This window comes from Neopsephotus bourkii, unplaced genomic scaffold (genome assembly GCF_033783945.1).
Source record: "Neopsephotus bourkii isolate Nb327-2 ecotype Australia unplaced genomic scaffold, CSIRO-AGI_Nbou_v1 NB_1234, whole genome shotgun sequence".
In the NCBI taxonomy this organism is placed as follows: Eukaryota; Metazoa; Chordata; class Aves; order Psittaciformes; family Psittacidae; genus Neopsephotus; species Neopsephotus bourkii.
This window is the reverse complement of record NW_026901719.1, coordinates 3,526,346-3,553,301: the sequence shown is the minus strand read 5'-3', so window position 1 is coordinate 3,553,301 and position 26,956 is coordinate 3,526,346. Positions and strand designations below refer to the sequence as shown.

At 46.5% G+C, this 26,956-nt stretch overlaps 1 protein-coding gene across 2 annotated transcripts in view; it reads right to left on the bottom strand.

The window, feature by feature from the left end:
• Positions 1-226: 226 nt before the first annotated feature.
• RAI2 (retinoic acid induced 2) overlaps positions 227-26,956 on the bottom strand; it is a 44,248-nt gene continuing 17,518 nt past the window's right edge. For both annotated transcript variants that reach the window (XM_061364490.1, XM_061364491.1), the window contains one exon: positions 227-2,403. In XM_061364490.1, the coding sequence (XP_061220474.1) occupies positions 631-2,298 (1,668 nt within the window). In that variant the 5' untranslated portion in view covers positions 2,299-2,403 and the 3' untranslated portion in view covers positions 227-630. The remainder of the gene's footprint in view (positions 2,404-26,956) is intronic.

Sequence of the window (26,956 nt, the reverse complement as noted above, 5' to 3'; positions counted from 1 at the left end):
CTCTTGCTTCTACCGAAGCTCATTCGGGTGCATCACTAGTGGCTGTGGTGACATGCGCTGTTCCAACAGTGCTGTGGGACAGTATTGTTTTTCTTAGGCTGATAGTTTTAACACTTTAGGTTCATCACAAGTCAGCTGCGGTGCTTTCCAGTCTACAGCCCTTTAGCCAAAGCTCCTCTGTGCACTGCAAGCGGTTCAGAAATGACCAAACCCATGCCGCCACCGATTAGCACGTACAAACATTTATTTTGAAATCTCCATTCTGAACCATTCTGAAGAATTACATCATCAAAGCACTTCATGGCAGTGAAAATAGCTCTTACCCCTCGGACTCATCCATTACTCCATTAAAGCTGCAAAATGTGCAATCTGCTTGAAAAATAGGTTGCTTTTTATTCAGTTTCCCATGAAAAGTCAAAATTCAATAACAAAAAAAAGGAAAAAAGAAAAGAAAAATCAACCAACCCAGCTTATAGGGACTCTACATCTGATCCTCTCCCCCATCCCCCAAAAATAACTTACAAAGATAGTTTAAAGTTTTAAATGAGTTTAAACCCAAGTGCATCTTTTTTATTATTTTTTTTTCCTCCTTCTTCTCATAATAATATTAAAATTCTAAAACCCCATAATTTACTTTCTTGGAAAAAAGGCAGCGAGCCGTTGCTTCTTGATTGGAAGAATATGTATCTCCGGCGAGTTCATTTTCTTTAGCTTTACGCTCCTGTTTTTGACGGGTTTCCTGAGGGCCTCTGCGCTGTCCCGGGGCTCGGGTGGGCTCTTCACGTCATAGCACTGCAGCACTGAGTCCTGGGGCAGGTCCCTTTTGAAGGAAAAGTTTTTGGTGGAGACCCCGGACAGGCCCTTGATCTTGCCGCAGAAGATGGTGGGCACGGCGTCCTTGACGGAGACGATGACTTTGGCTGTCTGCGAGGTGCTGACGATCTCGATGTTGTTGCCGGCCTTGGGCTCGCAGCCCGCCCTGCCCGCCTGCTCCACCAGCCACTTCTGTGGCTGCCGTAGCAACTCAGCCTGCCCGCCGCCTGCCCCCCTGCCCTCCGCCTTGCCCGATCCCTCCTGGGGCTTGCAGGGGGTGAAGGGGGCAGCAGGGCCGGGGAGCTTGTCCAGCACAGGGTGAGTGCCGGCCTCAGCAGTGGCGGTGGGGATGGTACTGGCCACCTCCCCAAGGGGACCCACTGGCTTGCGACAGGAGGCGAGAGACAGGTCCAGGGCCCCGTCCTCAGGTGGTGGTGGTGGTGGGGCCGCCTCGCTGGCCCGGGGCATGGGTGGCCCTTTCATAGAGAGGTCCAGCGCCTCATTGTCGCTGCCCATCTTGATGACAGTGTGGCGGCTCAGCTGGGGAAAGTCCCGCAGGTGCGGGAGGTCAAAGGGCTTTGTCTCCTCCTTCTCCAGTGGGGTCTGAGTGCCCTTGCAGGAGTGAGCGGTGAAGAGCTGCGGCTTGGGCGGGTCAGGGGCTGCCTTGGCCTCAGCGCCGTGGGGCACAGGGATGGGGACAGGGATGGGGATGGGGACAGGGACAGGCAGGGGCACGATGACAGGGTAGGGCACCAACAGCGTAGCAGGGGGCACCAGTGGGGAGAGGGGTGAGCTGAAGGCCTGGGGCGGGAGGGTGGTGTAGTCCGGGGGGGGCTGGCAGGGGGCAGAGCCCAGGGCGCCCTGTGAAGGAAACAGGTCCTGAAGGACGGCAGCAAACCCCGGTGTCTGAAAGACGGGGGGCAGGACAGTCTCCTGTGCTTGGCTGGAGGGCTTGGGGTCCAGGAGCTGGGGCTGCCCGACAGGGGGAGCAGCACCAGGGAAGAGGCCGGTGTGCAGGGGGCTGGCGGGGCAGGTGGCCCCCGGGGGCAGCACCAGGGGAGAGTTCAGGTGCTGGAAGACGTGCTGCTCCAGGAGGACGGGCAGCGGAACAGGGCCCTGCGTGGTCATGACGTAGGGGGTGGTGGTGTTGGTGGCCGGCATCTGTGGGGCGGTGCTGCCGGCTACCTGCAGGTGGATGGGCAGGACAACAGGGCTGTCCCCCAGGCAGATAGGCTGCAGCACGGTGGCTGCCACCTTCAGAGCCACCCCGCTCTGTGACTCGGCTGGTGGTGTCAGGATGGAGGGTGCAGGGACTGTCACCAGAGGGGACAGGGCCTTCTTCATCAGGTCGGCCGAATTGATGTTCCAGGCCTCCGCCGTGATCAGCTGGGCCACCCCATTCTCCAGCTTGTTGTTGGCCATTGCGGAGGGCGAGTTGGTGACGTCCATGGGCAGGTTTGGGGCATCCTTGTAAAGCTCCTCCATGTTGCAGGGCTGCTTGGGCTCTGCCGGCACCTCCTCTACATCGCCATCAGTGAGGTCCGTGGCGGCTCCGGGCTGCCAGGAGCATCGGCACCAACATAATTTGGCCTGCAAGCCAGAAACATATTTTAAGCACCACATAAATCTCCTTCCTAAAATAATATTTGCACTTGCCTTTAAAGACCCCATCGCCAAAGACAAGCCATCAAACATTTCCACGCTTCAGGCTAACGGCTCCATAATGCAGCATACTATATACACAGAGATGCTGGATATACATACGCCCGTGAGTGTTGTACGAAGAGTTTTGAGAAACTTATATTTAGCTGTAAACATAGATAATTTAAAAGGCTTAAGGACTGCCTACAGCCAAACCCACCCCCCAGCATGCAGTGTGAAACAAAGCAGGGGGATTGGAACTGGATGATCTGAAGGTCCTTTCCAACACTAACCATTCTGTGATTCCGCAATTCTATGACTTGGGCTGCCTGTTTTACACTTTTTAACAAAACTCCACATAATGACAGTGCATGGCAGAGCAGCGTGACAGAGCAGTGTTATAACTCAACAAAAGCTGCCAAAACACACGTTCCTAATATTGCAGCTAAGAAATGTCCCACCATGGGTGAACTGTACTTGCTTCCCCTAGAACACTCATTCCTGTTTCATCCTGGTGGGATTTACTCAAGGCAAGCAGGTGAGCATCACATGGTGCTTACAGGACCTCCAAAATTGCCATTTGCAGGGTAGGAAAGGAGCACGAATAGGCAATGGCAAAGCAAAACCAAACCAAACCCTAGTACTCCCCCTGCCACTGAGCTAGCTAGAGACAGAAATGTGAACCAGGCACCTGATTCATTAAAGACCCAAAGAATAACAAAAAATCAAAGCAATCTCAATTTTGACAGCCCAACCCTTTATATCAACCACACAAATGGCAATTAAAAAAGGGCAGAGATATTTTCTGTTTGTGGTTGCAGTGAAATGTGCAGCCTATTTCCTAAAAAGATTAACACCTCCTTCCCCCTGGAAACAAACAAGCAAATTAATGGCACTGTGCATCCATTCCTTTAGAAGGATAAATAATTTCCAGCCTGTGAGCTACCACCAGCAGACTTTGGCTAGGAACTGGCCACTGTGTCTTGGCACTCCACGTGCCTCTCCAAAGTGTGTGCCGCATCCTGCTGTAGTAATAATCACCATGGAAACTTGTCCAGTTTCAACTCCGTTACCATGGGAAAGCACAGGCGCACCCCAAATTTACATTTTCCACCTGCACACGGCTGAATCCTGCTCCCTATGAGCACAACATGTGCCATTCCCATTGCCTGGCTGGCTCAGCTGGTGAGAGTGAGGCAGTTCCCCATGTCCCATAGGCATGCTGTTGTTGGGATCACAGGAGATGATAGGGGTGGGTGAGGGGTCCCAGCCTGGGGATGTGTCTGAGCCTGAAAGCACGCAAAGAGCTCAGCTGGCTCTGGCACTTACAGAAATTATTTGCTTGCACAGACATTTGTAAATGACAAACCTGCAAAGGGGACAGGGAAAAGGGAAAAAAAAAAAACAACCAATCCTCAAACCCCACAAACAAAGGCTAAAAAATGGCCAAGGCAGGGAAGCGGGAAATTTCCCAAGTCTCTCCTGAGACTTGTAAATCCTTGGATTTGGCAGCAAGATGCTATGGCGAGCACAAGACTCCAGAAATGCCAGGAGTTAACGGGGGGGGGGGAGGGGGGGGTTGGTTGGGTAAAAAGCTAATAATTTATCAGGCGCATTTGAGTTCTTAAAAAGGATTTTTAAAAGTAAACAGATGAGTCACTTCTTCTCCCCTCCTGCTGCTGGCTTAAGGAGAATAATTCTGGATTTTTCTAATCTCATGAAACATTCTGCAGGAAACATTCACAAAGTTGGGGTTTCATTTATTTGTTTCCTTTTCTACCCTTGGCTGAGACAGATTACTGGCAGGCAGAGGTGCCCAAGCACTGAAAAACAGGAGGAAAAATCAAACCCTTCTTCAGACAGTGACAAGTACTGGTATAAAAAAAAATCACACCAGTCTTGTTTTGGAAAAAAAAGGAAAAAAAAAAGAGAAGCAATTGTTTCTAAAAATAAAGACAATGAGGAGACCACTCAGCACATTCAAGCTGCAAAAAAAGGACGTTCCTTCAATTAAGGAATTAAAAAGCCATTTTCCCCTGCTCTCGTATAATCTCTCCCTCCCTCTGTGTAAAATGACCATTTTAAACCCCTGTGGTCTCTGCAGCGCACCCCAGCATCTTTGCTGCTCCAGCTGCTGCAGCACAGCCGAGTGTTTTGCGCATGACATTGGCTCTTCCCCATGTTTCTGTTTGCTTGAGAAGTGTGAGATCGCCGTGTTTTCATAGAGAATTAATGATCTGGCAGGGACAGGAAATGACCTCCTGTTCCTCTGGCAAACCCATTTCATGTTGAGAAATAGAAAAATGAAGATGAAAATGATGCTGCGTAAGAGACTTGAGGGATTAGCATGCAGTACGGATTCGGGGAGAGAGAGACAGATCACCGCTGATGATGAAAGTATCAAACATAATAAAATCCCCACGATTGCTGCTTTAAAAGGCGACATGGCTGCAGGCAGAGGAAGTATTTAGATGAGGAGAGCAACTCATCTATCACCATCGGACACCTTGAAGAAATGCCTGTGGGCTTGGTTTTGCTGTTTGGGGTTTTTTTTTAAACCACAGTCAAATACTGTTTTCCACACGTGATCCCGTATCTTTCTGGGATCTACAAATTTATATTGTTGAGGTCACAGCCCTACACTGCCTCTGGGAGGGCCCCACTGTGCGAGGAGGAGGAGATGATGAGAAAAGTGAGGTGCAGTCCTCAACCCAGGGTTAGGGGTTGGGTGTGGGGTTTATCCCTTCTCACCTTTCCTATGTGGAAATGTACCTTTCTGTACTCCCAGTGTACCTGCTTCTTCAGCATGTGACAGCTACAGAAAACAAAAAATAACACATGGGGCATTGATGCCCCATCCCTGGCACTGTTCAAGGCCAGGATGGACGGGAGCAGCCTGGTCAAGTAGAAGGTGTCCCTGCCCATGGCAGGGTGGTTGGAACCAGATGAGCTTTAAGGTCCCTTCTGACCCAAACCACTCAATGATGCTATGATATATATGTATATATATATCATATATATATATGTAAATATACACCAAAAATAGTTCATGATCCTGCCCACAGCTTGCAGGCTGCAAAGTACAGCAGAGTCCCAGCACAACTGCCTCCTGCTCCCTGTAAAGCAACTTTCAGTTTCACCTTGAAGGGAATCCCAGGGTTGCTGAACATATATTACACTAAACACCTATTATCGTGGTCAGTAAGCAGAGAGTGAAAAGGATCCAAGTCCCTATGCTTCAAAAGAGGAGATGTTTGAAGATCTGGGGTAAAGAGACAGTTTGAAGTTGTCCAAAGAGGTGTTCTGTAGTTCCTAGGCTTCTTTTTTATACTACATACACTGTGTACATGGTACAAAACCCTAAGTCAACATGGAGATGACTTAAAGTAAAAGTAGTTTTTCCATGTTGGTGTTTACAGTGATAGCTATAGTGTATTTCTCCTTTAATAAAAATCAAGTGGAAGTACGTGCTGGGTTTTTGGTTTTTAAGACAAGTTTCATTTACCTAATATACACAGATGAAGGTAATATAATTCAGTGAAGTTCCTTCAAGTTTCCTCTGTCTACCACACCTCAGTGCCGGAAGATCAGTTATTTTCCTTTTCACTACTTATCTACTTAATATTTAATTTGCTGTTTGTTTTAATTGAGAAGAAGCTTGCAACACTTAAAGGAGCCCTATTGTAAATAACCCAGGCTTTCCCACCGGGGTGCTGATAAAAGTTAAGTTCATGGCACTAACCAATGATGTGTGTAACTGTACAGGAAATGGTTTGTTAGCTATACAGAAACACCATGAAAGGCATGGTGATAACTCTACCTAATTTTTTTTATCTCCTGCTGATGGCTGTGCAACAGGCTTTTCTCAGGGCTGTTGCATGCCTTCCTGTGGGACTGCAGCACTGCATCGTACACAGCCATCCCTGTGCTTTGCTTGCTCATCCGTACCATGCTATCTACACAGAATTCAAATTACACTGTGCACACTATGGGAAGGGTCTCTTTGTGGAATGCCCTGCTCAGTATCTCATCTCCTGGAAAAATAGGGTTTCTCTTCGGTATAAACATGGTATCAAACACAAAACAAAATGTGAAATCTTGACTTAATAGAAGAGCCTGGGGACAAAATTATGCACAGATTTGGACTTCAGTGTTTTGCCAAAACTCACTGCTTGCTGTCACTAATACTCCTGCCAAAAGCAACATGTTTGAAGCAGAAGCCCACTAACAAGTGCCATAGTGAGAGCATCCCTGGTGAGAAGGCAGCAGACCTGCTGAGCACCTGGAGCGGCACGCACCCGACCACAGTGCCATGCCAGGGCCTGCACCATTCGTTCTGCATCCTTCTGCTGTACATATACAAGTAGACAACATTTTGACACAGACCAGCCAACTATAAATCATCTTCTATTCTACAAATTTTGGGTTGTATAGTTCAAGCCATAAACTAATAAAGGCTTTACCATATTGTTATTGGTGTTTTGTTGTTAGAATAGGAAAAAAAGAAAGTATTGGAAAAAAAGAAAGTATTTGAAAAAAGTGAGCTTTCATAAACCAAATACAGGGAGCTGTCACTACATAAATAACATACAGATAGGCTCCCCATACTTCAAACCACAGATGATCTCAGCAGTTTGCGTCTCACATTTCCCACTGATTCATGTGTTCAGGCACCTGGGACTGACAATCCGGGCCATGCCAGAGGCCCTTTTAGCACTGTAATCCTCAAGCACCAAAGGGCAGAGGAGTCAACAATTCACAGCTAATGGTGAACTAGCCTTCCTTCCTGTGTTTCACCATTCGTGGTGCTAAATTTGATATCCACACACACACCTTGGCCAGGTGAAGAGGCACCAGAAGGGCTGCTGTGACTTGTCCCCTCCTCTGCTTGCAGGAGGGCTGATGGTGACCCCCTCCAAGGTAATGGGGCACGCAGAGCAGAAGAGACATGGAGGGCACTTCTTAATGCAACCCTTCACCCTCCTGGCAGCTCAGTCAGACACCAAATGCAGTTCGATCTGGCCCTCCTTAGTCATCACTAAAGGCAACCACTGGGAATGCACCTCTCCATCTTCTTGTCATGGTTTAAGACCAGCTGGTAACTCAGAAACAGAAACAGAGCAAGCAGCCGCTTGCTCACTGCCCCCTCTTTCCGGCCCCCCTGCTCCAGGTGCATGGGGGAGGAGAACTGAAAGAATATAAACCCCACAGGTTGAGATACGAACAGTCCAGTGACCAAGGTATAACACAAATCACTACTGCTACCACCAATAATAATAATGATAAGGGAAACAACAAGGGGAGAGAATATAAAACTAAAAGGGGAAAAGGAAAAGAAATCAATAAACACAAGTGATCCACACTACACTTGCGCACCACCCACCAACTGATACCCAGCCTGACCCAAGTAGTGATCTGAGCTTTCCGGGTGACTCCCCCAAGTTTATATACTGGGCATGACATGCTGTGGTATGGAATACCCCTTTGCCTAGTTTGGGTCAGGTGTCCTGTCTCTGCTTCTTCCCAGCTTCTTGTGCCCCTCCTCACTGGCAAAGCATGAGACTGAAAAGTCCTTGATCAGGGTAAGCATAACTTTGCAACAACTAAAAACATCAGTGTGTTATCAGCATTGTTCTCAGACTGAAGCCAAAACACAGCGCTGCACCAGCTAATAGGAAGGAGAAAAACAATTGTTACAGCTGATCCCAGGACATCTCCAAGGGGCACTAAGGAAACATCCTGGTTTAACCCTGCCCTCTCCCACCTTGTTCCCTTGACTCAAATACCCAGCAACTCCCCTTCAAGATTTAGGAGGCACAATTCAAAAGTGAACAAGGGCAAGGTGAGAAAGGTATTACAAAGACAGGCAGAATTCCCTTTGGCACCAGCCAGAAAGAGAAGGGAGGACCACACTGGGGTATCTCCACTGGCATGAAAGCTACACCTGTAGCCTTTGCTCCCCATCCCTCCGCACAGTATTCTCTGCCCACCATGCACCTACATGCTGCCCCACATTATTTATCAGCCTACATGAGCTATAGCATGGAGGATGAGGTGGATGCTGCTGAGAAGCAGTTAAAATAAGAGCACCTCATTAACTTCAGAAGACGCCAGAGGAATAGCAAGGCTCTGACGCAGCTTATGCAACAGGTACTCTTTCTTTTATTTTCCACTGCTGCATTATGGATCCTTTCGGGAGGTGAACCTGTTTTGTGTCAAGGCTCCCATCCAGGCTGTTAAGCCCTGGGGGAACACAAGGGAAAGGAAATCATTATGGCAGTGCCAAATGGCACGTTATAGATGGGACATTGACAATATGTATACGCTGCTTTGGCACACAGCACAATCATTCTCAAATGCAGGAGCTGGACTGGCTGATCATACTTTGGTCTTTTAAATAGTTCATCTGAGAAATACCACACTGGTCTGCCTATTGCACAGGCTAATCGCCTGCAAAGAGCTGTGTTAGAATCATGTACCTGCTAGCTATACTGCTTTTGTCAACAGCCTGTACTCACTTCCTCCTCATTTAAAAACAAATCAGACCAATTGAAAAAAGAATCGGGCCTATCACAGGCCCGAAACCAGCATCTTTACTCCCAAGGGCAATATATGCAAGACAGATGATAAATGCTGTGGAAGTATAGAGCATTTGCCTGACAAATTTCAACCTATAAGGAATTTTTATACCCAATCTGAAAGCCTAAAAAACCCCAACCAAACCCTACATTTGCAGAGGAAATTGTGACATACCCCAAGCATAAGGGAGATAGCACATGCCTTTTCCCCTCCTCTGCTCCATTCACGAATTACTCCACTAACTCGATATAACACTTAACTGACAGTCTTCAACTTTCAAAAGGATCACATCTCATGCAATATACAGTATTACAGAGAGCAGGCATTCTAAAAAACAGGGCTACCTTGAACTTACTCGAGATTGATTTTGCTATTCCCAAATGCTCAAGTTTCTTATATCCACAGCACATCCCAGTTCCTGGGGTCTCCAAATTGTCATGCTTGGAGAAACCTCGCAGCAGGTTTCTGAAAATAATACCTTTTGAATGGCGGTTTATTTTTTCCCGTTGGCATAGTACAGAAATGCCTGAACAGCAGCAGCTTGCTCAGCCTGCAGTAAGCTGAACTCACATTCTGAGGCAGAGACAGTGCACAGAAATCTGATGTATTAAACCTGACGTGTAAAGGACAAATATAAACTTGTCAGCCGTAATTACTGATGAGTCACGTGCCATCTGGTTTGATGACGTCCCTGTGACCTAGCAGGCTCTTCTAACTCGGTGCAGCTTTCACACTCCTCATTTGTGTTTAGACAGGGATGTCCCCCATCACATCCTGGTGCCTGGAGTTGTTTCTCCCCAGGTGCAGGGTTTTGCACGTCCCCTTGTTGAACTTCATGAGGCTCCTGCCAGCACATTTCTCAAGCCTCAAGCCTGCTGAGGTCCTTCTGGATGGCAGCATGACCCCTGGATGTATCAGCCACTCTTCCCAGTTTTATGTAATATGCAAACTTGCTGCAAGTATGCTCTGCCCCGTCATCCAGATCGTTAATGAAGGTGTTGAATGGGACTGGATGCAGTGCTGACCACAGAGGTACACCATTAGTCACTGGCCTCCAGCTAGACATTTTTCAGTCATTGTCCTCTGGGCCCAGCCATTCAGCCAGTTTCCTCTGCACCTCACTGTCTGATCATCCAGCCCATATATCAACAACTTGTCCGTGAGGATCTTATTGGAGACAGTGCCAAAGACCTTCCTCAAAGTCCATATAGGCAAATACCCACTGCTCTGCACTTATACTGTAGGCCAGCTCCCCCCAGAAAAGACAAACTGGCAGTAGGTTGAGAGAGTAAGAAAGTCTAAATTAAAATGCTATTATGGAAAAACTGGACTTCCTCTGGGGATCTATTTTGCATTGGAGCTCCTGAGTTTTTCTATACCTTGACCTCCACAGTTTTCACACATGTGGTGCACCCATGTGTTTACTTTTGGAGTGAGACCGTAGGAGGAATGCAGACTCATGCTAGCATTAAAAGACTTCTTTGGCTCGAAAAGTAAAGTGCGTGATTTTCCTATGGGAAAAAAATTATTTTAAACAATTTTTCCTGTCATTAAATATCCCAATTTACTGATTATTTAGTATCCCTTTCAATCAAAACATTATATTCACCAGCAAAGCAAAGAAAAATGAGCTGTTTTGAGAACAGAGCTAAACAAAACAAACAAGAGCCACTACTTTACAATAAATTTTAAAACCCATGCATTTTGTTTTCCCAGCAATTGATACACCAATGATAACAAGACAAAAAGGATACCAATTAAACATAATTGCAAGCCCTGCTTCTCCCCAAACCCAAAACAAAAAGCACTCAGTGTAAGCCTGAGAAAATATTTGCTCCTTTCCCAGTCAAGTGCTTTATTAAACAGCCCTTAAAGCATCTCAGTTCCTACAAAGGATTTCCAAGTTTGATATCAGTGAACCAACTTCAAAGTCTCATTAGTTCCCTAGCAGAGGTTTGTTCTCTGCTCAGACACTCTGCTCACTATTTTGTCCTGACCCTCTCCACTGATCCCAAGCTCAGATATTTTTACTACCCTCATTTGATCTTTTCCAACATCCAGATGAGAATTAGTATCAGTGTGGCAAAGACCATCATTCACTGACCATCCCTTCTTGCTTACCTGAATCTGTTTCACTGCTGGTTATGAGGGACAGGAACCCCACACAGGCCAGTTACCAAGTGTCAGCAGGTTACTGAGCTAAAGTTAAAAATTGATTTTTAAACTGCTATGACACTTTGGCATGTGAAACATCTGTTTTTTTTGCCTCATTATACCAACATTGTTTTGATCATTTTGGCTCTTTCCCAACTAGCCACACAAGCAAAGAATGACCCCTCAAGGGGTAAACCAGTTTCACCAGCTCAAAATCCATCAACAAAGTGAGGTGCCATCAGAACCACACACCCCTAAGAGCCCCAGCCCCTCAGATATACTGCAAAACCTTTCCAAACCCCTTCTTATGGCATGCCAGCTTCAATTAAAGACCGCTTTTTCTTGGTGCAGACAAGGCCAGAAGAAGGCTAACCTCAGCACTGCTGAGGGGACTCCCCATAAGCTTGTCTTGCTTTCTAAACCTTCTTGAGACAGAGAGAAAGAAACCAGTTTTACTGTATTTTAAAGGTGTGGGGGTTAGAACAGCAAATCTGATACCTCTGTAGCTCAAATCAACTGACAGCCACATTTTCACATAACCTCTCTTTGCCCTAATACAGTCTGGCTTAAATAAAAAAATAATGAGAAGAAAAGCAAAATCAAGTGAAAAAACCTGACCCTTCCAGCTGGTGGATCCTTTTTGGGGGTTGGACTAGGTGACCTTTAAAGGTCCCTTTCAACCCAATCTATTCTATGATTTTATGGTGAGGAACAAATGACTCTAAGACCACAGGTAAAGACATGCAGATGATTAACCATAGGCATGCTTTCCATAGAAGGCCAAAAGGGCAAATCCTTTCTTCTACCTATAGCTCTCGTGGCTCTCAGTGGCACAGATATTGTCCCTGATGTCAAGATTTAGGGATGGGCTGAAGAGATGGGGACTGAAAACAGACTCATCAGTTTCTCTTCTCTTGTGGAACAGGGTCTCACTTGGGAGCACAGGCAGATACGAAGGCACAGGAGCATCTTGTGTACTTGGGTACTGCTTGAGGAGGAAAAGGGTAGAAGAGTCTTCCCTCTCCCAGTGCAAAATGTGGTTATTTAATATTTCATCCTTCCCCACTGGCATGAGTAACCAAATGCTCCTTCAGCTTGCCACCTCAAGATCAAGTATGTTCATTGGTTCAGACTTACTAGACTGACTCTCTTACTCTCCCCTCCCTGATCACTTTGATAAACCAAACCCAACATTTCATCAGCTACATGAGAGCAGTAATCCTCAGCAGAAAGTAGGCCCATGTCAGATTTCAAGCTTGCCCTACTCTTGTACCACCCCCACTAAAAATGTGTGGATGGAAAAACCTTTCAAGCAAAAACATCCCCTTGTTCTCATCCTTGCAAAATCTGTAAGCAGATGCAGGGATTTTGTTTAAAAGAGCCAGAAAAATGAAGACCTCTGTGATGTGAGGAAAAATGCAGCTTTTTTTCTTTGAATTTCACAGCTTTTTACGCAATTGCTTTCATCACAGTATCTGTACCAAGTGTTTCCTGGTTTGACTTTGAGGGACACAGAAATAACCTTTTCTCTCTGTCATGCCACGATGTATGAAAGATGTCAACCTTCTGACTGAATTCAAGATACGACCAGCATGAGAAGCAGCACAACAGTGCTGGTGGATGCAACGAGAAGGCCTCATGACTTTTCAACATTTTCACCCACAAAGACCAATTTTACTCTCCTAGAAGCCCTATGCTGAACTGAGAAATAGAGATGCCTCTGACCATGAATTTGTATATAACAGAAAATACTGAAAATCTGTCTTGTTGCATCTCAGGTTCACTGAGGTTACTGCTGTTCAGTTAACTGGTCCAGGTTACCTCTAACACCTACAAACACCCCATGTGCACATGCATACATGCAAGTATTTCTTCTCTAGTGCCTCATGCCTCATCCATTTTACTGTGAGATCTGCTGGGCAGTGGTTGTTTTGGCACATAATTAGCACAAAACACAGACATCAGCTTCAATTCCAGTTACCACAGCAGTCCAGATTATCCATCACTCCTGAGGATGAGTGGGCACAATAGATGCCACACTCACTGAGGTGGCATGGGGCTGCCTTCTCTCTCAGACTAGCTGCTGGCCACTACTCGCAGTTGCATCCCTCCAGTGGGCCTTTCCCTCCCTCTTCATCTTGTTTCCTGCTGCTGGAACACTTACAGTCTGCTTAAGTGTGAATGTTAAATGACCGAATTTTACTAACTCTATGCTATAAGAAGAGAGACCTTCTGGCCAGTTCAAAGGAGCCTTCTCCAGCTGAGTATCCCAGCTCTGATCAACACACTGCTTGCACTGCACGCAGGGGAGACCATTCCAAAGTGTGCCCAGACTACACTAAAAAGTAATAATGCTCTTTGTCATCAGGGATCCAGACTCTGACCACTCTGAAAAAAAGAGCTGTATTTCAGGAAACACAAGCAGAGCACCCAGTGCTGTAAAAATAGCACTGCTGCTGCAGGTAAAAGTAAATATTATTATTCCTGATATTATGAACCAGCCAACATGAACATAATTTGCAGGCGTGTATTGCAAGAGGAAACAAGGTCAGTCCTGCCCAGGCTTCTCCATCAAACCTTCTGAGAGCACATACATCATGATGAATGCAGTACACCAAATTTTGTTATTATCACCTCCCCTATCTTAATGATGACTGCGTGGTTGCAGAAGAGGAGTGTACTGCCGTAGGATATAGAGCCCCTGACATATTTACTGCAGCATTTTTCACCAGCAATTTCCGCTGCGATGTGTGCTATTACGTGTTCAGAAAAACTTAGGGAAACTGCAGGATGCAGAATGACAATTATATCTTTCCCAGATGAGACTACAACGTTAATGGATCGGTGTCATCCATCACCATAGATTGTAAGTCCTCTGGGGAACGTCACCAGGCCACTCTAATAAATCTGACCAGGAGATTTTGTATTTGGCTGTTCAGCTCAGCCTTAGGAAGCAGTTTAGCAACACACTCCTCAGCATGACTATGGCTTAGCTCTCCCAGAGAGGTGTCGTTGCCCTCCAGCCATGAAGCTCTGGACGTAGCAAGTCCTGCAAGCCAGCATGGAAGGGCACACAGGGCTGCAGCCTGGTGTTAATTCCTCACGCAGCTGGTTCTCCAAAGAACCAAATATTGGTACACAGACCATAGACTGTGAGAGCACAGCTTTGTTCCTTTACCAACAACAAAGCAAAGGATATAAAAAATAAAGAAGAAAAGACAAATAAAAAAAAACCCTGCCAGCAGACCAGTGCAGCTCTGAAGTAAATTTTTTTTGCTGTGAGTCTCTGATTCTTCGGCCACCTGAGCAGGCAGAGCTGACTATCTGCCATGAAAATGTAAGGTGATGCTCTATTAGGGAAGAACATACTTCTCACAGGCTCTTCCTTTGAGAAAGCCAAACAAATAACCCCCAAATAAAAACCTCCATGGCTGTACCATGTCCTAGCTTATCCTTGCAATAACAGGAGAGTAGGACCTGAGGCTGTCTCCCCTCATCTCCTGCACTAATGCAAATACAGGAGCAGTGTAAAAGCAGGCTGAGGGGGAGGTAAGCCCCATCGAAGCCGTTTTGGGAGGCAGCTCCAAGACAGGGGGTCTGAGGGCACTTCCGTCTCTCCTACTGTATGCATATTCTGTTTCAGGCAATGACACATTTTCCTGATACGCCTTTCATGTAGCTGGAGCTAAGCATTTCTTCATACAGTACTGGGGGTGGGGATCTGCCACAGCATCAGCATCGCTGCTCCCAGGCTTAACCATTTTGAGTCCTCTCTTCCCTTAGGTACAGGATTTCACCGCCCACCCCATGCCTGCCCCGATGCCATAGGCTATGCACGTGTGTCCCTTCTCCCTCATCCTGGGTACCCGATGCAAGGTCATCAACAGCAATGACCATTCCCACAGAATGGGGCCACCACCAGATGTGCCCTGCAAAACAGGGACAGCCTTGGGATACCTCTCATGCCTGTCCAACCCCCCTTATCGCAGGGTGGCTGACGGATGCACTGGGTTTGGCCAGAGAAGCAGGGATGGAGACCTACAGCTTGAACTACTGCAGCTTTGCAGCAGTGAGTAGCTGACAGTAACCAGAGGGAAGCACAGGTGGAGCTTGGGAGATTAGCAAAACAAGGAGGAAGTAATTTTAACTACGTAATAATTTCAGGGAATAAGAACTGCCTATAGCATGTATAAATCATGAGAAACAGCACATGCACGTCTTGCCTCAGGCAAATCCATAAGTTGGTAGACAAGCTCAGCTACAAAAATGACACCCTTTCTTGCAGCTAGGAACAGCAAGAGCACCCAAAAATGCAAAATATTCAGTATTTTCTTGGCGGGGTGTTAGAGAAAACAACGATGCTCATTTAAAAACTTGCTGTTGGCAAAGGAGGAGGGCAGATGCCCCAGCCCTTGCCTCCTGCAGAAGCTCTTCACCATCCCTCCAGAGGGGCAATCAACATCAGGGCTCAAGCTGCAATTGCGCCACTGCTCAGCGAGTTAAGCTGTGGCTGCTGCACCTTTCAGCTCCTCCTGGATGTAAATGTGGGTTTGCTCCACACTGCCCCAAGAAACTCCATGGCTCCAGCTGGGCTGTCCTGCCCAGGCACCTCATGCGCAGGGATGGGCAGTCTGCAAAGTGCCAAAGCAGTGTGTGCCACATCACTGGGCTTCGAGGGAACACTGCTGGGAAATCAGAGCAGTCTGCAGTACAAGAGGCACAGCAGGAACAAGCTGCACCACAACAGGGGCTGCAAAAGAAGCCCAGAGAGCTAAGGCAGCAACCAAGGAAAACCTCTGGTTTTACCATGTCGGTAGTCACACATACCAAACCATTGGCCAAACTGGGTAAATACCTGAACCAAACAAGAGAAGACAGCTGTCCCCTGGCAAGCACAAACCCTCTGCGACCCCAAATGAATGTCGCCCAAAAAGATGTCGTGATCCATAGTTTGAGAAACCGAGCAGACAGCTGCTGGCCACAGCGGCACAGGGAAGGGAAGGCTGGCCATTGCTGCAGGTGTGACTGATCAAAAACCAGCAGCTGAGCTCTCTGCCAAGATGTGCTCCACCCGAGAGGGCACCAGAGCTGCCCAAAACTCAGCATCCACAAGTTTTTGCAATGGGGAGGATGGGCTGGCCTGAAATGACCAGTTTCCTTGGCTGACTCATACAGTTAAAGGGGCCATCTCCACGTGGTGCACTTCCAGAAAACACTTCATACAGGTTAACTACAGTAATCTCAAGGCACGGCAGCCAGCTGCCAGCTGCTGGGGGCAGCACCTGGCTCTGTTTGGGCCAGGGCATTTGGCCAGACTCCTCTAGCAAAGTCAGTGCTGGTGCCCATGGCTTCATCAAGTACATGGACATGGTGAACGGGTCCTGGGAAACACCTATCTTGCCATACTGGGTGTTCTCCATGTCCAGTAGAAAGGCTCCTGCAGCATGCTGCAAAAGCATGAAAAATCAATAGCCTCCATTGACTTTTTGTCTGACATTAGCAATTTTATAGCTTAATGCTAACCAGAGTAAGCAGGAGAGCATGTTGCTACAAAAAATGAATTAAAGGGGGTGGAAGGGGGGTGAATCTTCAAAGACCCCAAAGTCACCCAGTACAATGAATGCCTGGTAAACCCTGCCCTGTCCTTAAAGTGATTTAAAGATGATTTGGGCCTTGCTCTGGGATGAAGGTTCTGCCAGGCTGGCAGAGACCAAGGGGCAGGAAGAAGGAAAAGGAGCAGCTCCAGGAAACCATTCCCCTCTCCATGATGGGGACACTAAAGTGACACCAACATAGCAACCCCAGCACCACCAAACACGGTACTGTGGGATGCTGGCAATGAGGAGGCCGGCTGTTTGGGTTTAGCTGTCTAAACAGGGACTGAGGGATTAGGAGCCTTTGCATCTTCAGCACTAATTAAAGGTTATTTATTATCCAGTTGTTCCCAATAGTGTATATTGTGGCTGCTCAGGGCCAGGCTGAACACTGAGCTCTGTCCATTTCTTCCACGCTGGCTGTGACTTGAGCAATAATTACCAGGAAGAGAAGGTTTGGTCAAAGCCTTAGCTCTCAGAGCAGCAGTAGTTGTGTGTAGTCAGAGCTTAATAAGGTTGCTGGAGTAGGCATACTCCCATGGCAGAATAGTCTTTACCAGAGCATTCCGGGCAGCACTTGTACACACAAAACATGTGCATCTGGAACAGCAGGCAGCATCCCCTTAACCACAATTTTTGGGCTCCTAGAAAGAGTTTACCTAAATATACTTAAATAAGGCCCTACGGCAACATCTGTTCCTTGATACAGCAAGTGGAGAAGGATGGGTGTCTCTTCCAGGCATTGGCTTTAGGTGGGCTGTGGACATCAAATGGGTTTGGCTGGAACTAGAGCCCAGCCTTTACATTAAAAAGCTAATGAAGCTGCCAACTCAGGCACCAAGAAGAGCAGAAATTCGATCTGGTTGCCTGTATGCTCCTGACTCTGTGTGGCTGCATCACAATGTACTCTTAAATACACAGTTATTCCTTCTTCTTAAAAATGCCCTGTTATGCTGCAAAAGGACATAAAAGGAAAAAGTAATTTTTTTTCATAGTCCTCCTTGTAACTTTTAAGCTTCAGACTCTGAACTAAGTAGCACTTTTTTTCAGGCAGATTTCTACATGTAATCTAAAAAAAAAATTAAATTGGTCTATGAATCTGCTTTTAATGATAGGATGTTACCTCCTACCCTTGTAAGATACAGAATTATTTCAGTCTTTCTCTTGCTTTATCTTAGAAAGGCAACATACTGTAGTTTGAGTAGTTGCATTTTTAAACATGTTTATCTGGGTCATGACTACTTACAGCATAAGAAGATTTAGTGAAGCCAGTTTAGCAACAGTCTAGTGCAAAGGAAAAAAAAATCTTTAATCAAAACCAAAAGAATTATGCTATTTGGAGGGTAAAAATTTGACATTATCAAATTAAAGTCTTTGGACTGTTCAAGAAGAAAACAGACCTCTGGGCAATTTAACTCAAAAGGCGCTTGGGGGATGGGGGTGGCTAATCACAAACTATTTTGTGTGACTGGCAATTTCAGATACAGAAAAGAGAACCAAGAGCATTACTACATCAGGATTTCCTCTAATGGCATGATGTAAAATCATGAACAATGGAAGAACGTGATTCCTGATCATGGCAGTCCATAGGATGCACATAGAGCACTGCGGAAGTCATCTTTCTCCATGAAGTTGCACTTCCCTACTGTGTAGCAGCTGACACAGAAGACAGGGGAGAAGGCAACCTCTTTTAATGGCACTGCTCCCAGATCCTTCCACTAAGATACAAATGATCTGCAGTCAGAAGAAAGCAAGGACGGGACATTCAGAGGCCAGGAGAAGAGCCTAGTGTAGTCTCCGTGTGCTCCCAACGGTCCTAGCTTTCCACTGTCTTGGAAAATGCCAGAAGAAAGGAAGATGTTTATTGGCAAAGGTGAAGCTGCCACTTACGTGGAAAAGGTCATGGGAGGCTGAATGGCCCCTGCAAGATGAAAGTCTGAGCACGCCCGTGTGATATGAGAACATTCCTCAGCTTCCCGCAGCCCGTTGGGTGAAAGGGAAGTGACTCAGAAGACAAGTGCCCTTCAAAGGTTCATGAAATACTAGTTTATTCTAGCTGAAGCCTGCCTATGGAGGAGTGGGAAGGACCGCAAACAGAAAGCATCCGCTCCTCATCCTGTGGCCGCTCCCAGAGCAGTTCATCCCCCAGGAACAAAAAAAGCCTTCCTCCTCCTTTCCCTTTCTTCTAGAAGAAGGCAGGCAGGGAAATAGCTGTCATTGTTGCTGCTGAACCACAGCCAGCAGAGGCCTGACGCCACAGTGGTGCAGGATGAGATGCTTGGCGCCCACCCTGATGTGACCCATGGTCTCTACGGCAGAAAGCTCAACCGCTATCCATCCATCAATAGGGTATTGGAGTGATGGAAACATTAGGTTACAGCAGCCACATCACTATGATCAGGAGTTAATTATTCCCCATATTCAAACAGCAGCAACACAGTAAGGAAAGAGATGAACTTGTAATCAGTAGTTTGATCCTGTTATTGATTGAATGCTAACAGAGGAAAATAGCAAACTATAAAATATTTCCTGTCAGAAACAGGGAGGAAGGATGATGGACTTTATTCAGATTGCTGGGGGCAAGAAGGGGAAAGTCATAAATTATCAAAATCCCAAAGTTTTTACTCATCTTTTCAAACATGGCAGATTTTTTCCAAGTTTTTCTTGGGGGAGGGGGAGAGGGGGGTTGCTTTTTGGTGGGGTTTTTCTTTCAGCTGCTTTCGGCTGTCCTTGCTGACAGACAGCACACAAGTTATTCACTGGACATGACAATCTACAGCTTCAGTCCTTGAAATTCTCATGTGATTGCAAGAGGGCAGCTTCGGGCACTTCCAGCCCTGCTGCAGCAGAAGTCGTCTCACAGTCAGCAGGGCCAGCTACAGATCAAGACCTTGAAGGAGTAAAAGGCTCAGTATCTGGCCCCTTAGTTAGAGAGGATTTATTTTATCATACTGTTTTTAGAGATTTATCACTTCCTTTACCTCCATACGCACAGTGAAGAAAATCTGTTTTAAACATGTGACAGCCACACTTTCCAACAGAGAGCAAATTCTGGGAATAAATAGAGAAAAAATGAGATATTTTTAAGCCAGAGATGATCTCCATGCTGATGAGTGAGCACATGTGTCTGAACACAAGTGTTGCTCAGCATATTTACAAGATCAGGTGCCACATTATTCTTCAACTGATCTGAGATTACTGGACCCCCTTTCATTAAAAATACTGCTATAAGAAGTAATTAAATGTCAGCTTGGGGGTTGTGCACGTAGGCATGACTGCTTTCTCCACAGGTGCCTTGGAAATCTGCTGCTGGTCTTCACAGAAAAATGCATTAAGCTCTAATATTAAGTACTACAGGCTGTAAAGCCCCACATTCAACTTGGTGGGATTTTTATGCAACAGCTTCAGAGAGCTGTACTGGATCAACGCCAGTAATGCATATACCTTTGTCAGCAGGTTGGATACCAACCCTGAGGAAACCAGGAGCATGCCCCCCAAAAAGCAGGGGGCAAAAAGAGAAGGAAGGAGGCTGGGATGCCAAGCTCCTGACATCTGTAATGCAGAACTGCAAAATCCTCTGGGCTATCTCCAGATCAAAGGACCACTTGATAGCAGTCACCAAACGCCTTCTAGCAGAACACCACCATTCATCTCATCCTTTGCACGTCCTCCCAAGAGAGGCTACTACATTGATGCACTTCATGATTTATTCCCAAGAGTAGCTGCTACGGAAGGAAGGGTTATCATGTGGAGACGTGGTACTGACAGAGACACTGTGGGACCCAGTTCTGAGGACACACATGGTGATGCTACAAACAGTGGAGGTGGTGCAGGGCACAACACACAGAGAGTTCTGGGCATTTAAAAAAACAAACCAAAAAACAAAAATGAGGTGAAAAATGTACAACTGCTGTAGGGAAGATAAAGAGGAGAATGAAGGAGAAAAACCTAGAGCTGCTGACACAAGGGATAAGATGAATGAAGCTGCAGAGACTGTCTGAAGTAGACGGGGTGGAACCTTGAGTTTGTAAGGGAAGGTACAGGAAACAGTGACAAATACAGAGCTGCTGTGCAGTGCCCTTAGCTTGCAAAAATTAGACTTGTTGAGGGATGTCTGCTGTCTTTCTAAAGTACTTGCCAAAGATGGATGAAAAATTCTTCTGACCACAGCTGAGGAAGTGATCTATTTCCATAACTCTGAAATCTGGAGAAGAATTGGAGTGTCTTGATCACACTGCGGAAAGCCACATCACACAAACAGATGTCCTTGGGCAGATCCATACTCTGTTTTACGGACCTCCATGGTCTCCCATGGTCTGCGTGTGAAGGTCTCATCTGGACTGAACACTCAGACAAAGTGACTGACCAGCAGTGGAGTCCCAGGGCACCTCCTGTACAATCTGCAAAACTGTTGATCAGCTAAACTTGCAGGAGCTGAGTTTGTGAGGAGCAGAAGTATATTGAGGACAGTGTTTAAAGCTCTTGAAAAATAATTTTCTACCTGCTCCCTGCAGTCACTCCCACATACAAATTCCCTAGCACTTTGTCTTCTAAAAAGAAAGAATATCATAATGAAGCCATTCCTTAGCAATAACATATCTTGAGATGACTGAAACCCAACTTTAAATGCATGTTGCCGTTTACTAAACCACTGAGAAACTTCTTATCATTGCTTTGAAGCCACAAATTCCTGTGGCCTGTCTAAACCCACTTTGTGCTCCACAGTCTCAAATCAGCACAGTAGCAAAGATGATTAAAAAAAGCGTATTACACTGCAGATAGTAAACACCAAAGAGAACGTCCTGAGCTTTACAACAAAAGGTTACCATGACTTAACAGATGGCCTCCAATCTGAGAAATAAAGTAACTGAAGTAAATCAAGTGGAGTCTGAAAAATAAACAAAATATATTCTCCGGCTAAAAGAACCTGATAGAGGCAAAGAAGAGTCAATACAGATTTTCAATTTTATTACTTAGATTTAATAAAATTCTTTGGATAGTGTTGCTTGCTCAGTACAACCGTAGAAATTGTAATGGCAAATACTGGACTGTGATTTATGGATTGAAAGGTTGTCTGATTTCATTATGCTGGTAAATAGAACAGTGCAGACACCTTCTCTTGGAAAAACTATTTCTAAATTGCTACATCAATATTCAGACAATCAAAATTGATATTTACCTTCTACAGGAATAGCAAGTGTGTGTCTGCCTATGTGTGTGCTCAAACACACTCATTTAAATTCTTAATATTTCTCCATCTTTTGGATTGCAGGAATACATGCTACAGGAACTTCTTTGTCCCCAAACCAAGACCTATGCAGTTGCAAGGTGCCCAGCCCTTCACACAGGACATTCCTGCTAACTGCAGCTTTTTCTCTCACTAAAATAAATTCAAGCAGAAGTACCCAGTAGAGCTTCAGCTCAATCATTTGTTATTCCAGAACTATAAAGGCATAACCTCACCTTCAGTTTACAATGGCATAATTGATGGATAAATCACTGAAGCCCTAAAACATGCAGTCCAACACTTATGTTAACTCTATTTGTATTTTTCAGTTGGAGTAGAGCACAATAAATCACTTTTTACATAAAGCTTGCTTTTCACTCACGGTTTTGCAACAGAATTACAAAGTAGCATGTTAAGGCAGACTGCAGGTACAAGAGACCATGTGCCACTACCTACAGCATCCGCAGGGCAGGAGGATGGCAGGGAAGCCCTTGGGCCAGCAAGGCTCTGGGGTGACATCTGACAAGGGTTGGGAGAGGGTTATCCAGACAGCAGCAGAAGCTCCAAGGACACGTACCCATCCTCAGCGGCAGGCGAAGACTGAGGGCACGTCTCACCATGATAAATAAAACAGGCCTCATCACCATTTCTGCATGCCGCCACAGGAGCCCACAGGGTGATCCTTTGCCTTGTCCCCCTCGATCATTGTCACCAGGAAGAACAACTGGCTCTTATCAGCAGAGACATCTCTGGGAAGGAGTGACTTCAGGACACAGTGTCCTTCCCCAGTCCCTTGAACCCCCAAGACAATTTACAACGCTGTCACTTGTACATTCTCCCTCCTCATCTGCACAGTTCTTGCCTCTAAATTTAACATTTTGATTTCTAAGTAAGTGTCCTTTAGAGCTCTTCAAAGACCTTGATGATAAGCCATTTTATTGATATTCTGGTTCACTTTTCAAAATATTTGCAGATTATAGGATAAATAGTGCTTGCTTTTATCCCTTCTTCAGGAGATAACAGTTTGGTAACTTAGGTTATCCAGATGAAAATTTATTGGCTAGCACTGGGGAAAGCAGATCCTTTCCAAAATTAGCCTTTGACCCACTTAGTCTTCCATAAACAAGCAATGATCTAAAAAATACTCAACGGATATGAGATGTTTGCAGTCCCAGAATCAACTTGCACAAATGTTAGAAGGCATTAAGGATAACAAAGCCACATCATCCCTATTTCACAGCATCGACTGGGGTTGAAAAACTACAGAAAACTTCCCTAATGAAATGTCAAAGCCAACTAGCTTCACTACAGCTAATCCACAAATCTTGATGACAGTGCAGATTACCCAGCCTGCTAAACTGGCAAGCACCCAAGGAAGCTCATCTCCCAGGGATTACACCTCCACTTAGGTTTGCCTTCCCCTGAATTATTTGGAAAAGCCCCAGAGGAAACAAGTTTCAGCTCATCCGTTTCCGTCTCAGGGCTTTCAGTACACTACCCGGTCTAAAAGCATCTAACAACAACAGCACATATACACACACACACACAGACAGAGTCCCAAATATTGACATTACTGTGCAATAGGTCAGTCACCCGCAGATACCAGGCAGAAAGCTGCTGACAGATGCTGCAGTATAAACCTCTTAAGAACCTTTATATTTGGCGAAGAAAACCATTGTTCTCCATCTATGCTGCCCCAGCACTTGGAGCCAAAACACACCCAAAATGAGAGATTATTTTTTTCTCACTCTGGCTATCCGTAGAAGATCCTTTTTTTATAAATCTCTGTTGTGCAGCTCCTGAATGTCAGGCCCAGCAAATCAAAACATTTTATTGTAATTTCATAGTGTTTACTTTTGCAAGGCAGGATCTTGGCAGAGACAAGCATTTCCTCCAGGGATGAGGAGGACGGGGCTAGGAGCAGGGGGAGAGAGGACGAAGGGATGGAAGGAAGCATTTTAATGCAGACTTCCTCATTGTCTGCTTTAACAGGGACCCTGGCTGAAATACAAAGGAAGAGGTAGCTAAAAAGACCTTGGCTACAGATCTAGAGATGCCAGAGTATGGGTGTGAGGATGCATCAGGGGCAGCCTATTCAGGCAGGGACAACAGATTAGGAATGCAGCACAGCAGAAGGAAAACACTGGCAGCCCTTGCCACCACCCCCAGCGCACTGGCCACTGGGTCAGGGAGGATCCCGGGGACGGCAGACAAGAAGGTGCCGGGAAGTCCAGCCTCCTCCCTGCTGCTTCCACTGTGCTCCATCTGGGGATGCTCCTGACCCCTTCCCCAGACCCTTCTCCTCTCTCCCAAACCCAAACTATGGGCACGTTGGCCTCTGAGGAAGATAGCACTGCCAAGAGCATTTCTTTCCCCATCAGGACCCTCCCACTCTTCCAGGAAGAACAGGAGGAGGCTCCTTGAACCCTGCCAGCTACACTGGAAGGCACAAGTGATCCCACCACAGGCATCTATTTTTCACTGCACTTTCCAGGGAGATTTGTCTCATGATGTTCAAACATTTGGGTACTACTTAAGCTGATGAGAGCTTAAGGTTGGGGCAATAAGGCATTCATAACATGTCACATTCCCAACCCTCATACATACGTGTTTTCACTTTGAGGCTGCTGCGGAAGCCCACAGCCCTCCAAGGAGCCTGCAGGAGACAATGCCAGGACAGCAGTATGGATGAAAGGGATTTTATTGGCTTTGTTTTGTCCCCAGCTCTCCATATCAAGGACCCAGCCATTGTCACCTTCTTTAACCCAAGTTGTCTTGAGCTCCTTCACTGAAGACAAAGTCCCAGGGCCAGACACGTAGAAGGAGCATGATGCCGTGAAGTCACGACTTGCCCCATCTCTGGGACTGCCCACCATCGCAGGCAGATGAGTCGAGGTAGGGGACCCCCCCTGTTCCCGCACACTGTCTGGCAAAACTCTGCAGAGCCTAGCTGCCAGCTCTCTGCCAGGCATAACAAATCTGCCTGTCCTTCAGCATGGTCTCTCTCTCCTTCTGAAGCTTTGTTTGGGTAAAGAAAGTGGTTCACAAAGACCTTTGCACAAACTCACCCCAACGACAACTGCCTTATTACGTAAAATGATTCACTGGTGTTTAAAAATCCCACAAACAGGAGTCCTCGACGACTTTATGACCGACTTCCCACGAAGGCACCAAGGACGGCGATCACTAATGCTCTGTCTGGCATCGACTCCCTGTGAGTATCTCTCTGCAATAACAACTGATAGCCGAGCTCAGAGCCTACACATCATCCTCCTATTTGTTCATAAATTCCCTTTAAAAGGATTTCGGCATCCTCACACTGCTTCTTCCCAAGCGTTTAGGCTCTTAAAGCCAAGTCAGCCAGACAGAATGGTGCCACGCAACTACAAACAACATGGGACAGTTTTTCATTACAATACATGGCACTATCATTTCTGAAAGCACTGACAGTAATATGCAGTGTGTAAATATTACACATTCATCATAATGAGGTTAGATACTAATTCCTGCAGCTTAATTTTTTTTAGGGGCACCAACCCATTTTTCAATTAAGGCAGGATAATATTATTAATCATATAAAATTGCTGATGTGTAAAATTGTTTCCTTTCTACCTAGCACTGGCTGAGAAACATCAGACATGCTCCCCCCAAATTAGTCTAACTTAGTGGCAATATGGAAGCTCAGCTCCTTGGTGAGGATTCACGCTGCTCCAGCCTCAGCCATAGGAGAGGCACATCCCTCTGGGGAGTGCACAGACCCATGTTTCCGCTGTGCTGGGTACAGGCTGGCAGCAAGGAACCTATGGATACAGACTACCACGAAAGAGCAAGCACTGTCTGCTGTGGGGCATCACATCACTGGGCAACCCCATGCCAGGAGTGTGCTTTAATGGTCTTTGTTGCCTGAGTATTTCCAGGGCACCATGCTTCAGCACCCCCCTGGAAAGAGAGACAAGGTTTCTGTCCCCTTCCTTAACATGCAGTGCTAAATTTGGCACTATGGGGCTCTCTGGTGAGGTAGTCAGTATTTTCTCTTGAACATTTTTCCTCCTTCCGCTGCTGCTGAATGGTTCTGCCTAATTGCTGCCAAAATAACTGGGAGCCTCTCCTTCCGACCGGGCCACCAAAAGTGGCATGAAGGAAAGAGAAGAACTAAAAAAACCCCAATCCAAATCCTATGAAATAGTATGGTAGTGATAGCAAAACCCCTCCTTGCCTTGTGGTAAGCAAGGGAGACACCTAGACTGTGGCTTGCAGGACGCAAGATGCTGCAGAAGCATGAGCATGCGAGCATCCTGCAGAACAACAGCTCCCTGATGTGGTACACCCTGGTACCTGGCTCCTCACCCTGCCCAAACTGGAGACCTCTTGGATCAGTCCTGGTGCACACACCCAGCTTTACCCCAGGCTAGATGTGTGACTGCTTCAGGCAGACAGAGGGGACCCGTATGTGCCGTGCCCTTGCTCCCTTAGACAGCCGGCTATGACCTCCAGGAGCCCCCCACAGGACACAGGCAGAAGCAACCAAGCAAGGAGAAGGGCTCCCCAAGGCCCCTTCTGCACCAGGGAGATGACCCCAGGGCAGGTTTTTGGGGGATGACAGAGCTGGAAGGAAGGAGCCTGGCTCCTGGGTCCACAAGCGCCTGGCATGTACTGCAGTGGCAGAGATCCAGACAAAACGTCTTGTCTCCAGCCATCTGTCCAACCCTCTTCCCATCTATGGGCACTTTCCCTCCCACACATCACCAAGTCATATATCTTCTGACTTCTGCTGAGATCTCACACTCCCCCGCTTGCAGGACCTCCCACGAGCAGCTCATGGCAGTTATCTCCTTTGCAGCTCAACTTTTGCCCATCGCTTGGAAAACTTTCAGTATCATTCCCAACTTGTGTGCCCCCGCTGCTCATCTCCCTCCCTCCCTGCTCTTGTCTCTCCCCTCTTCTGGAA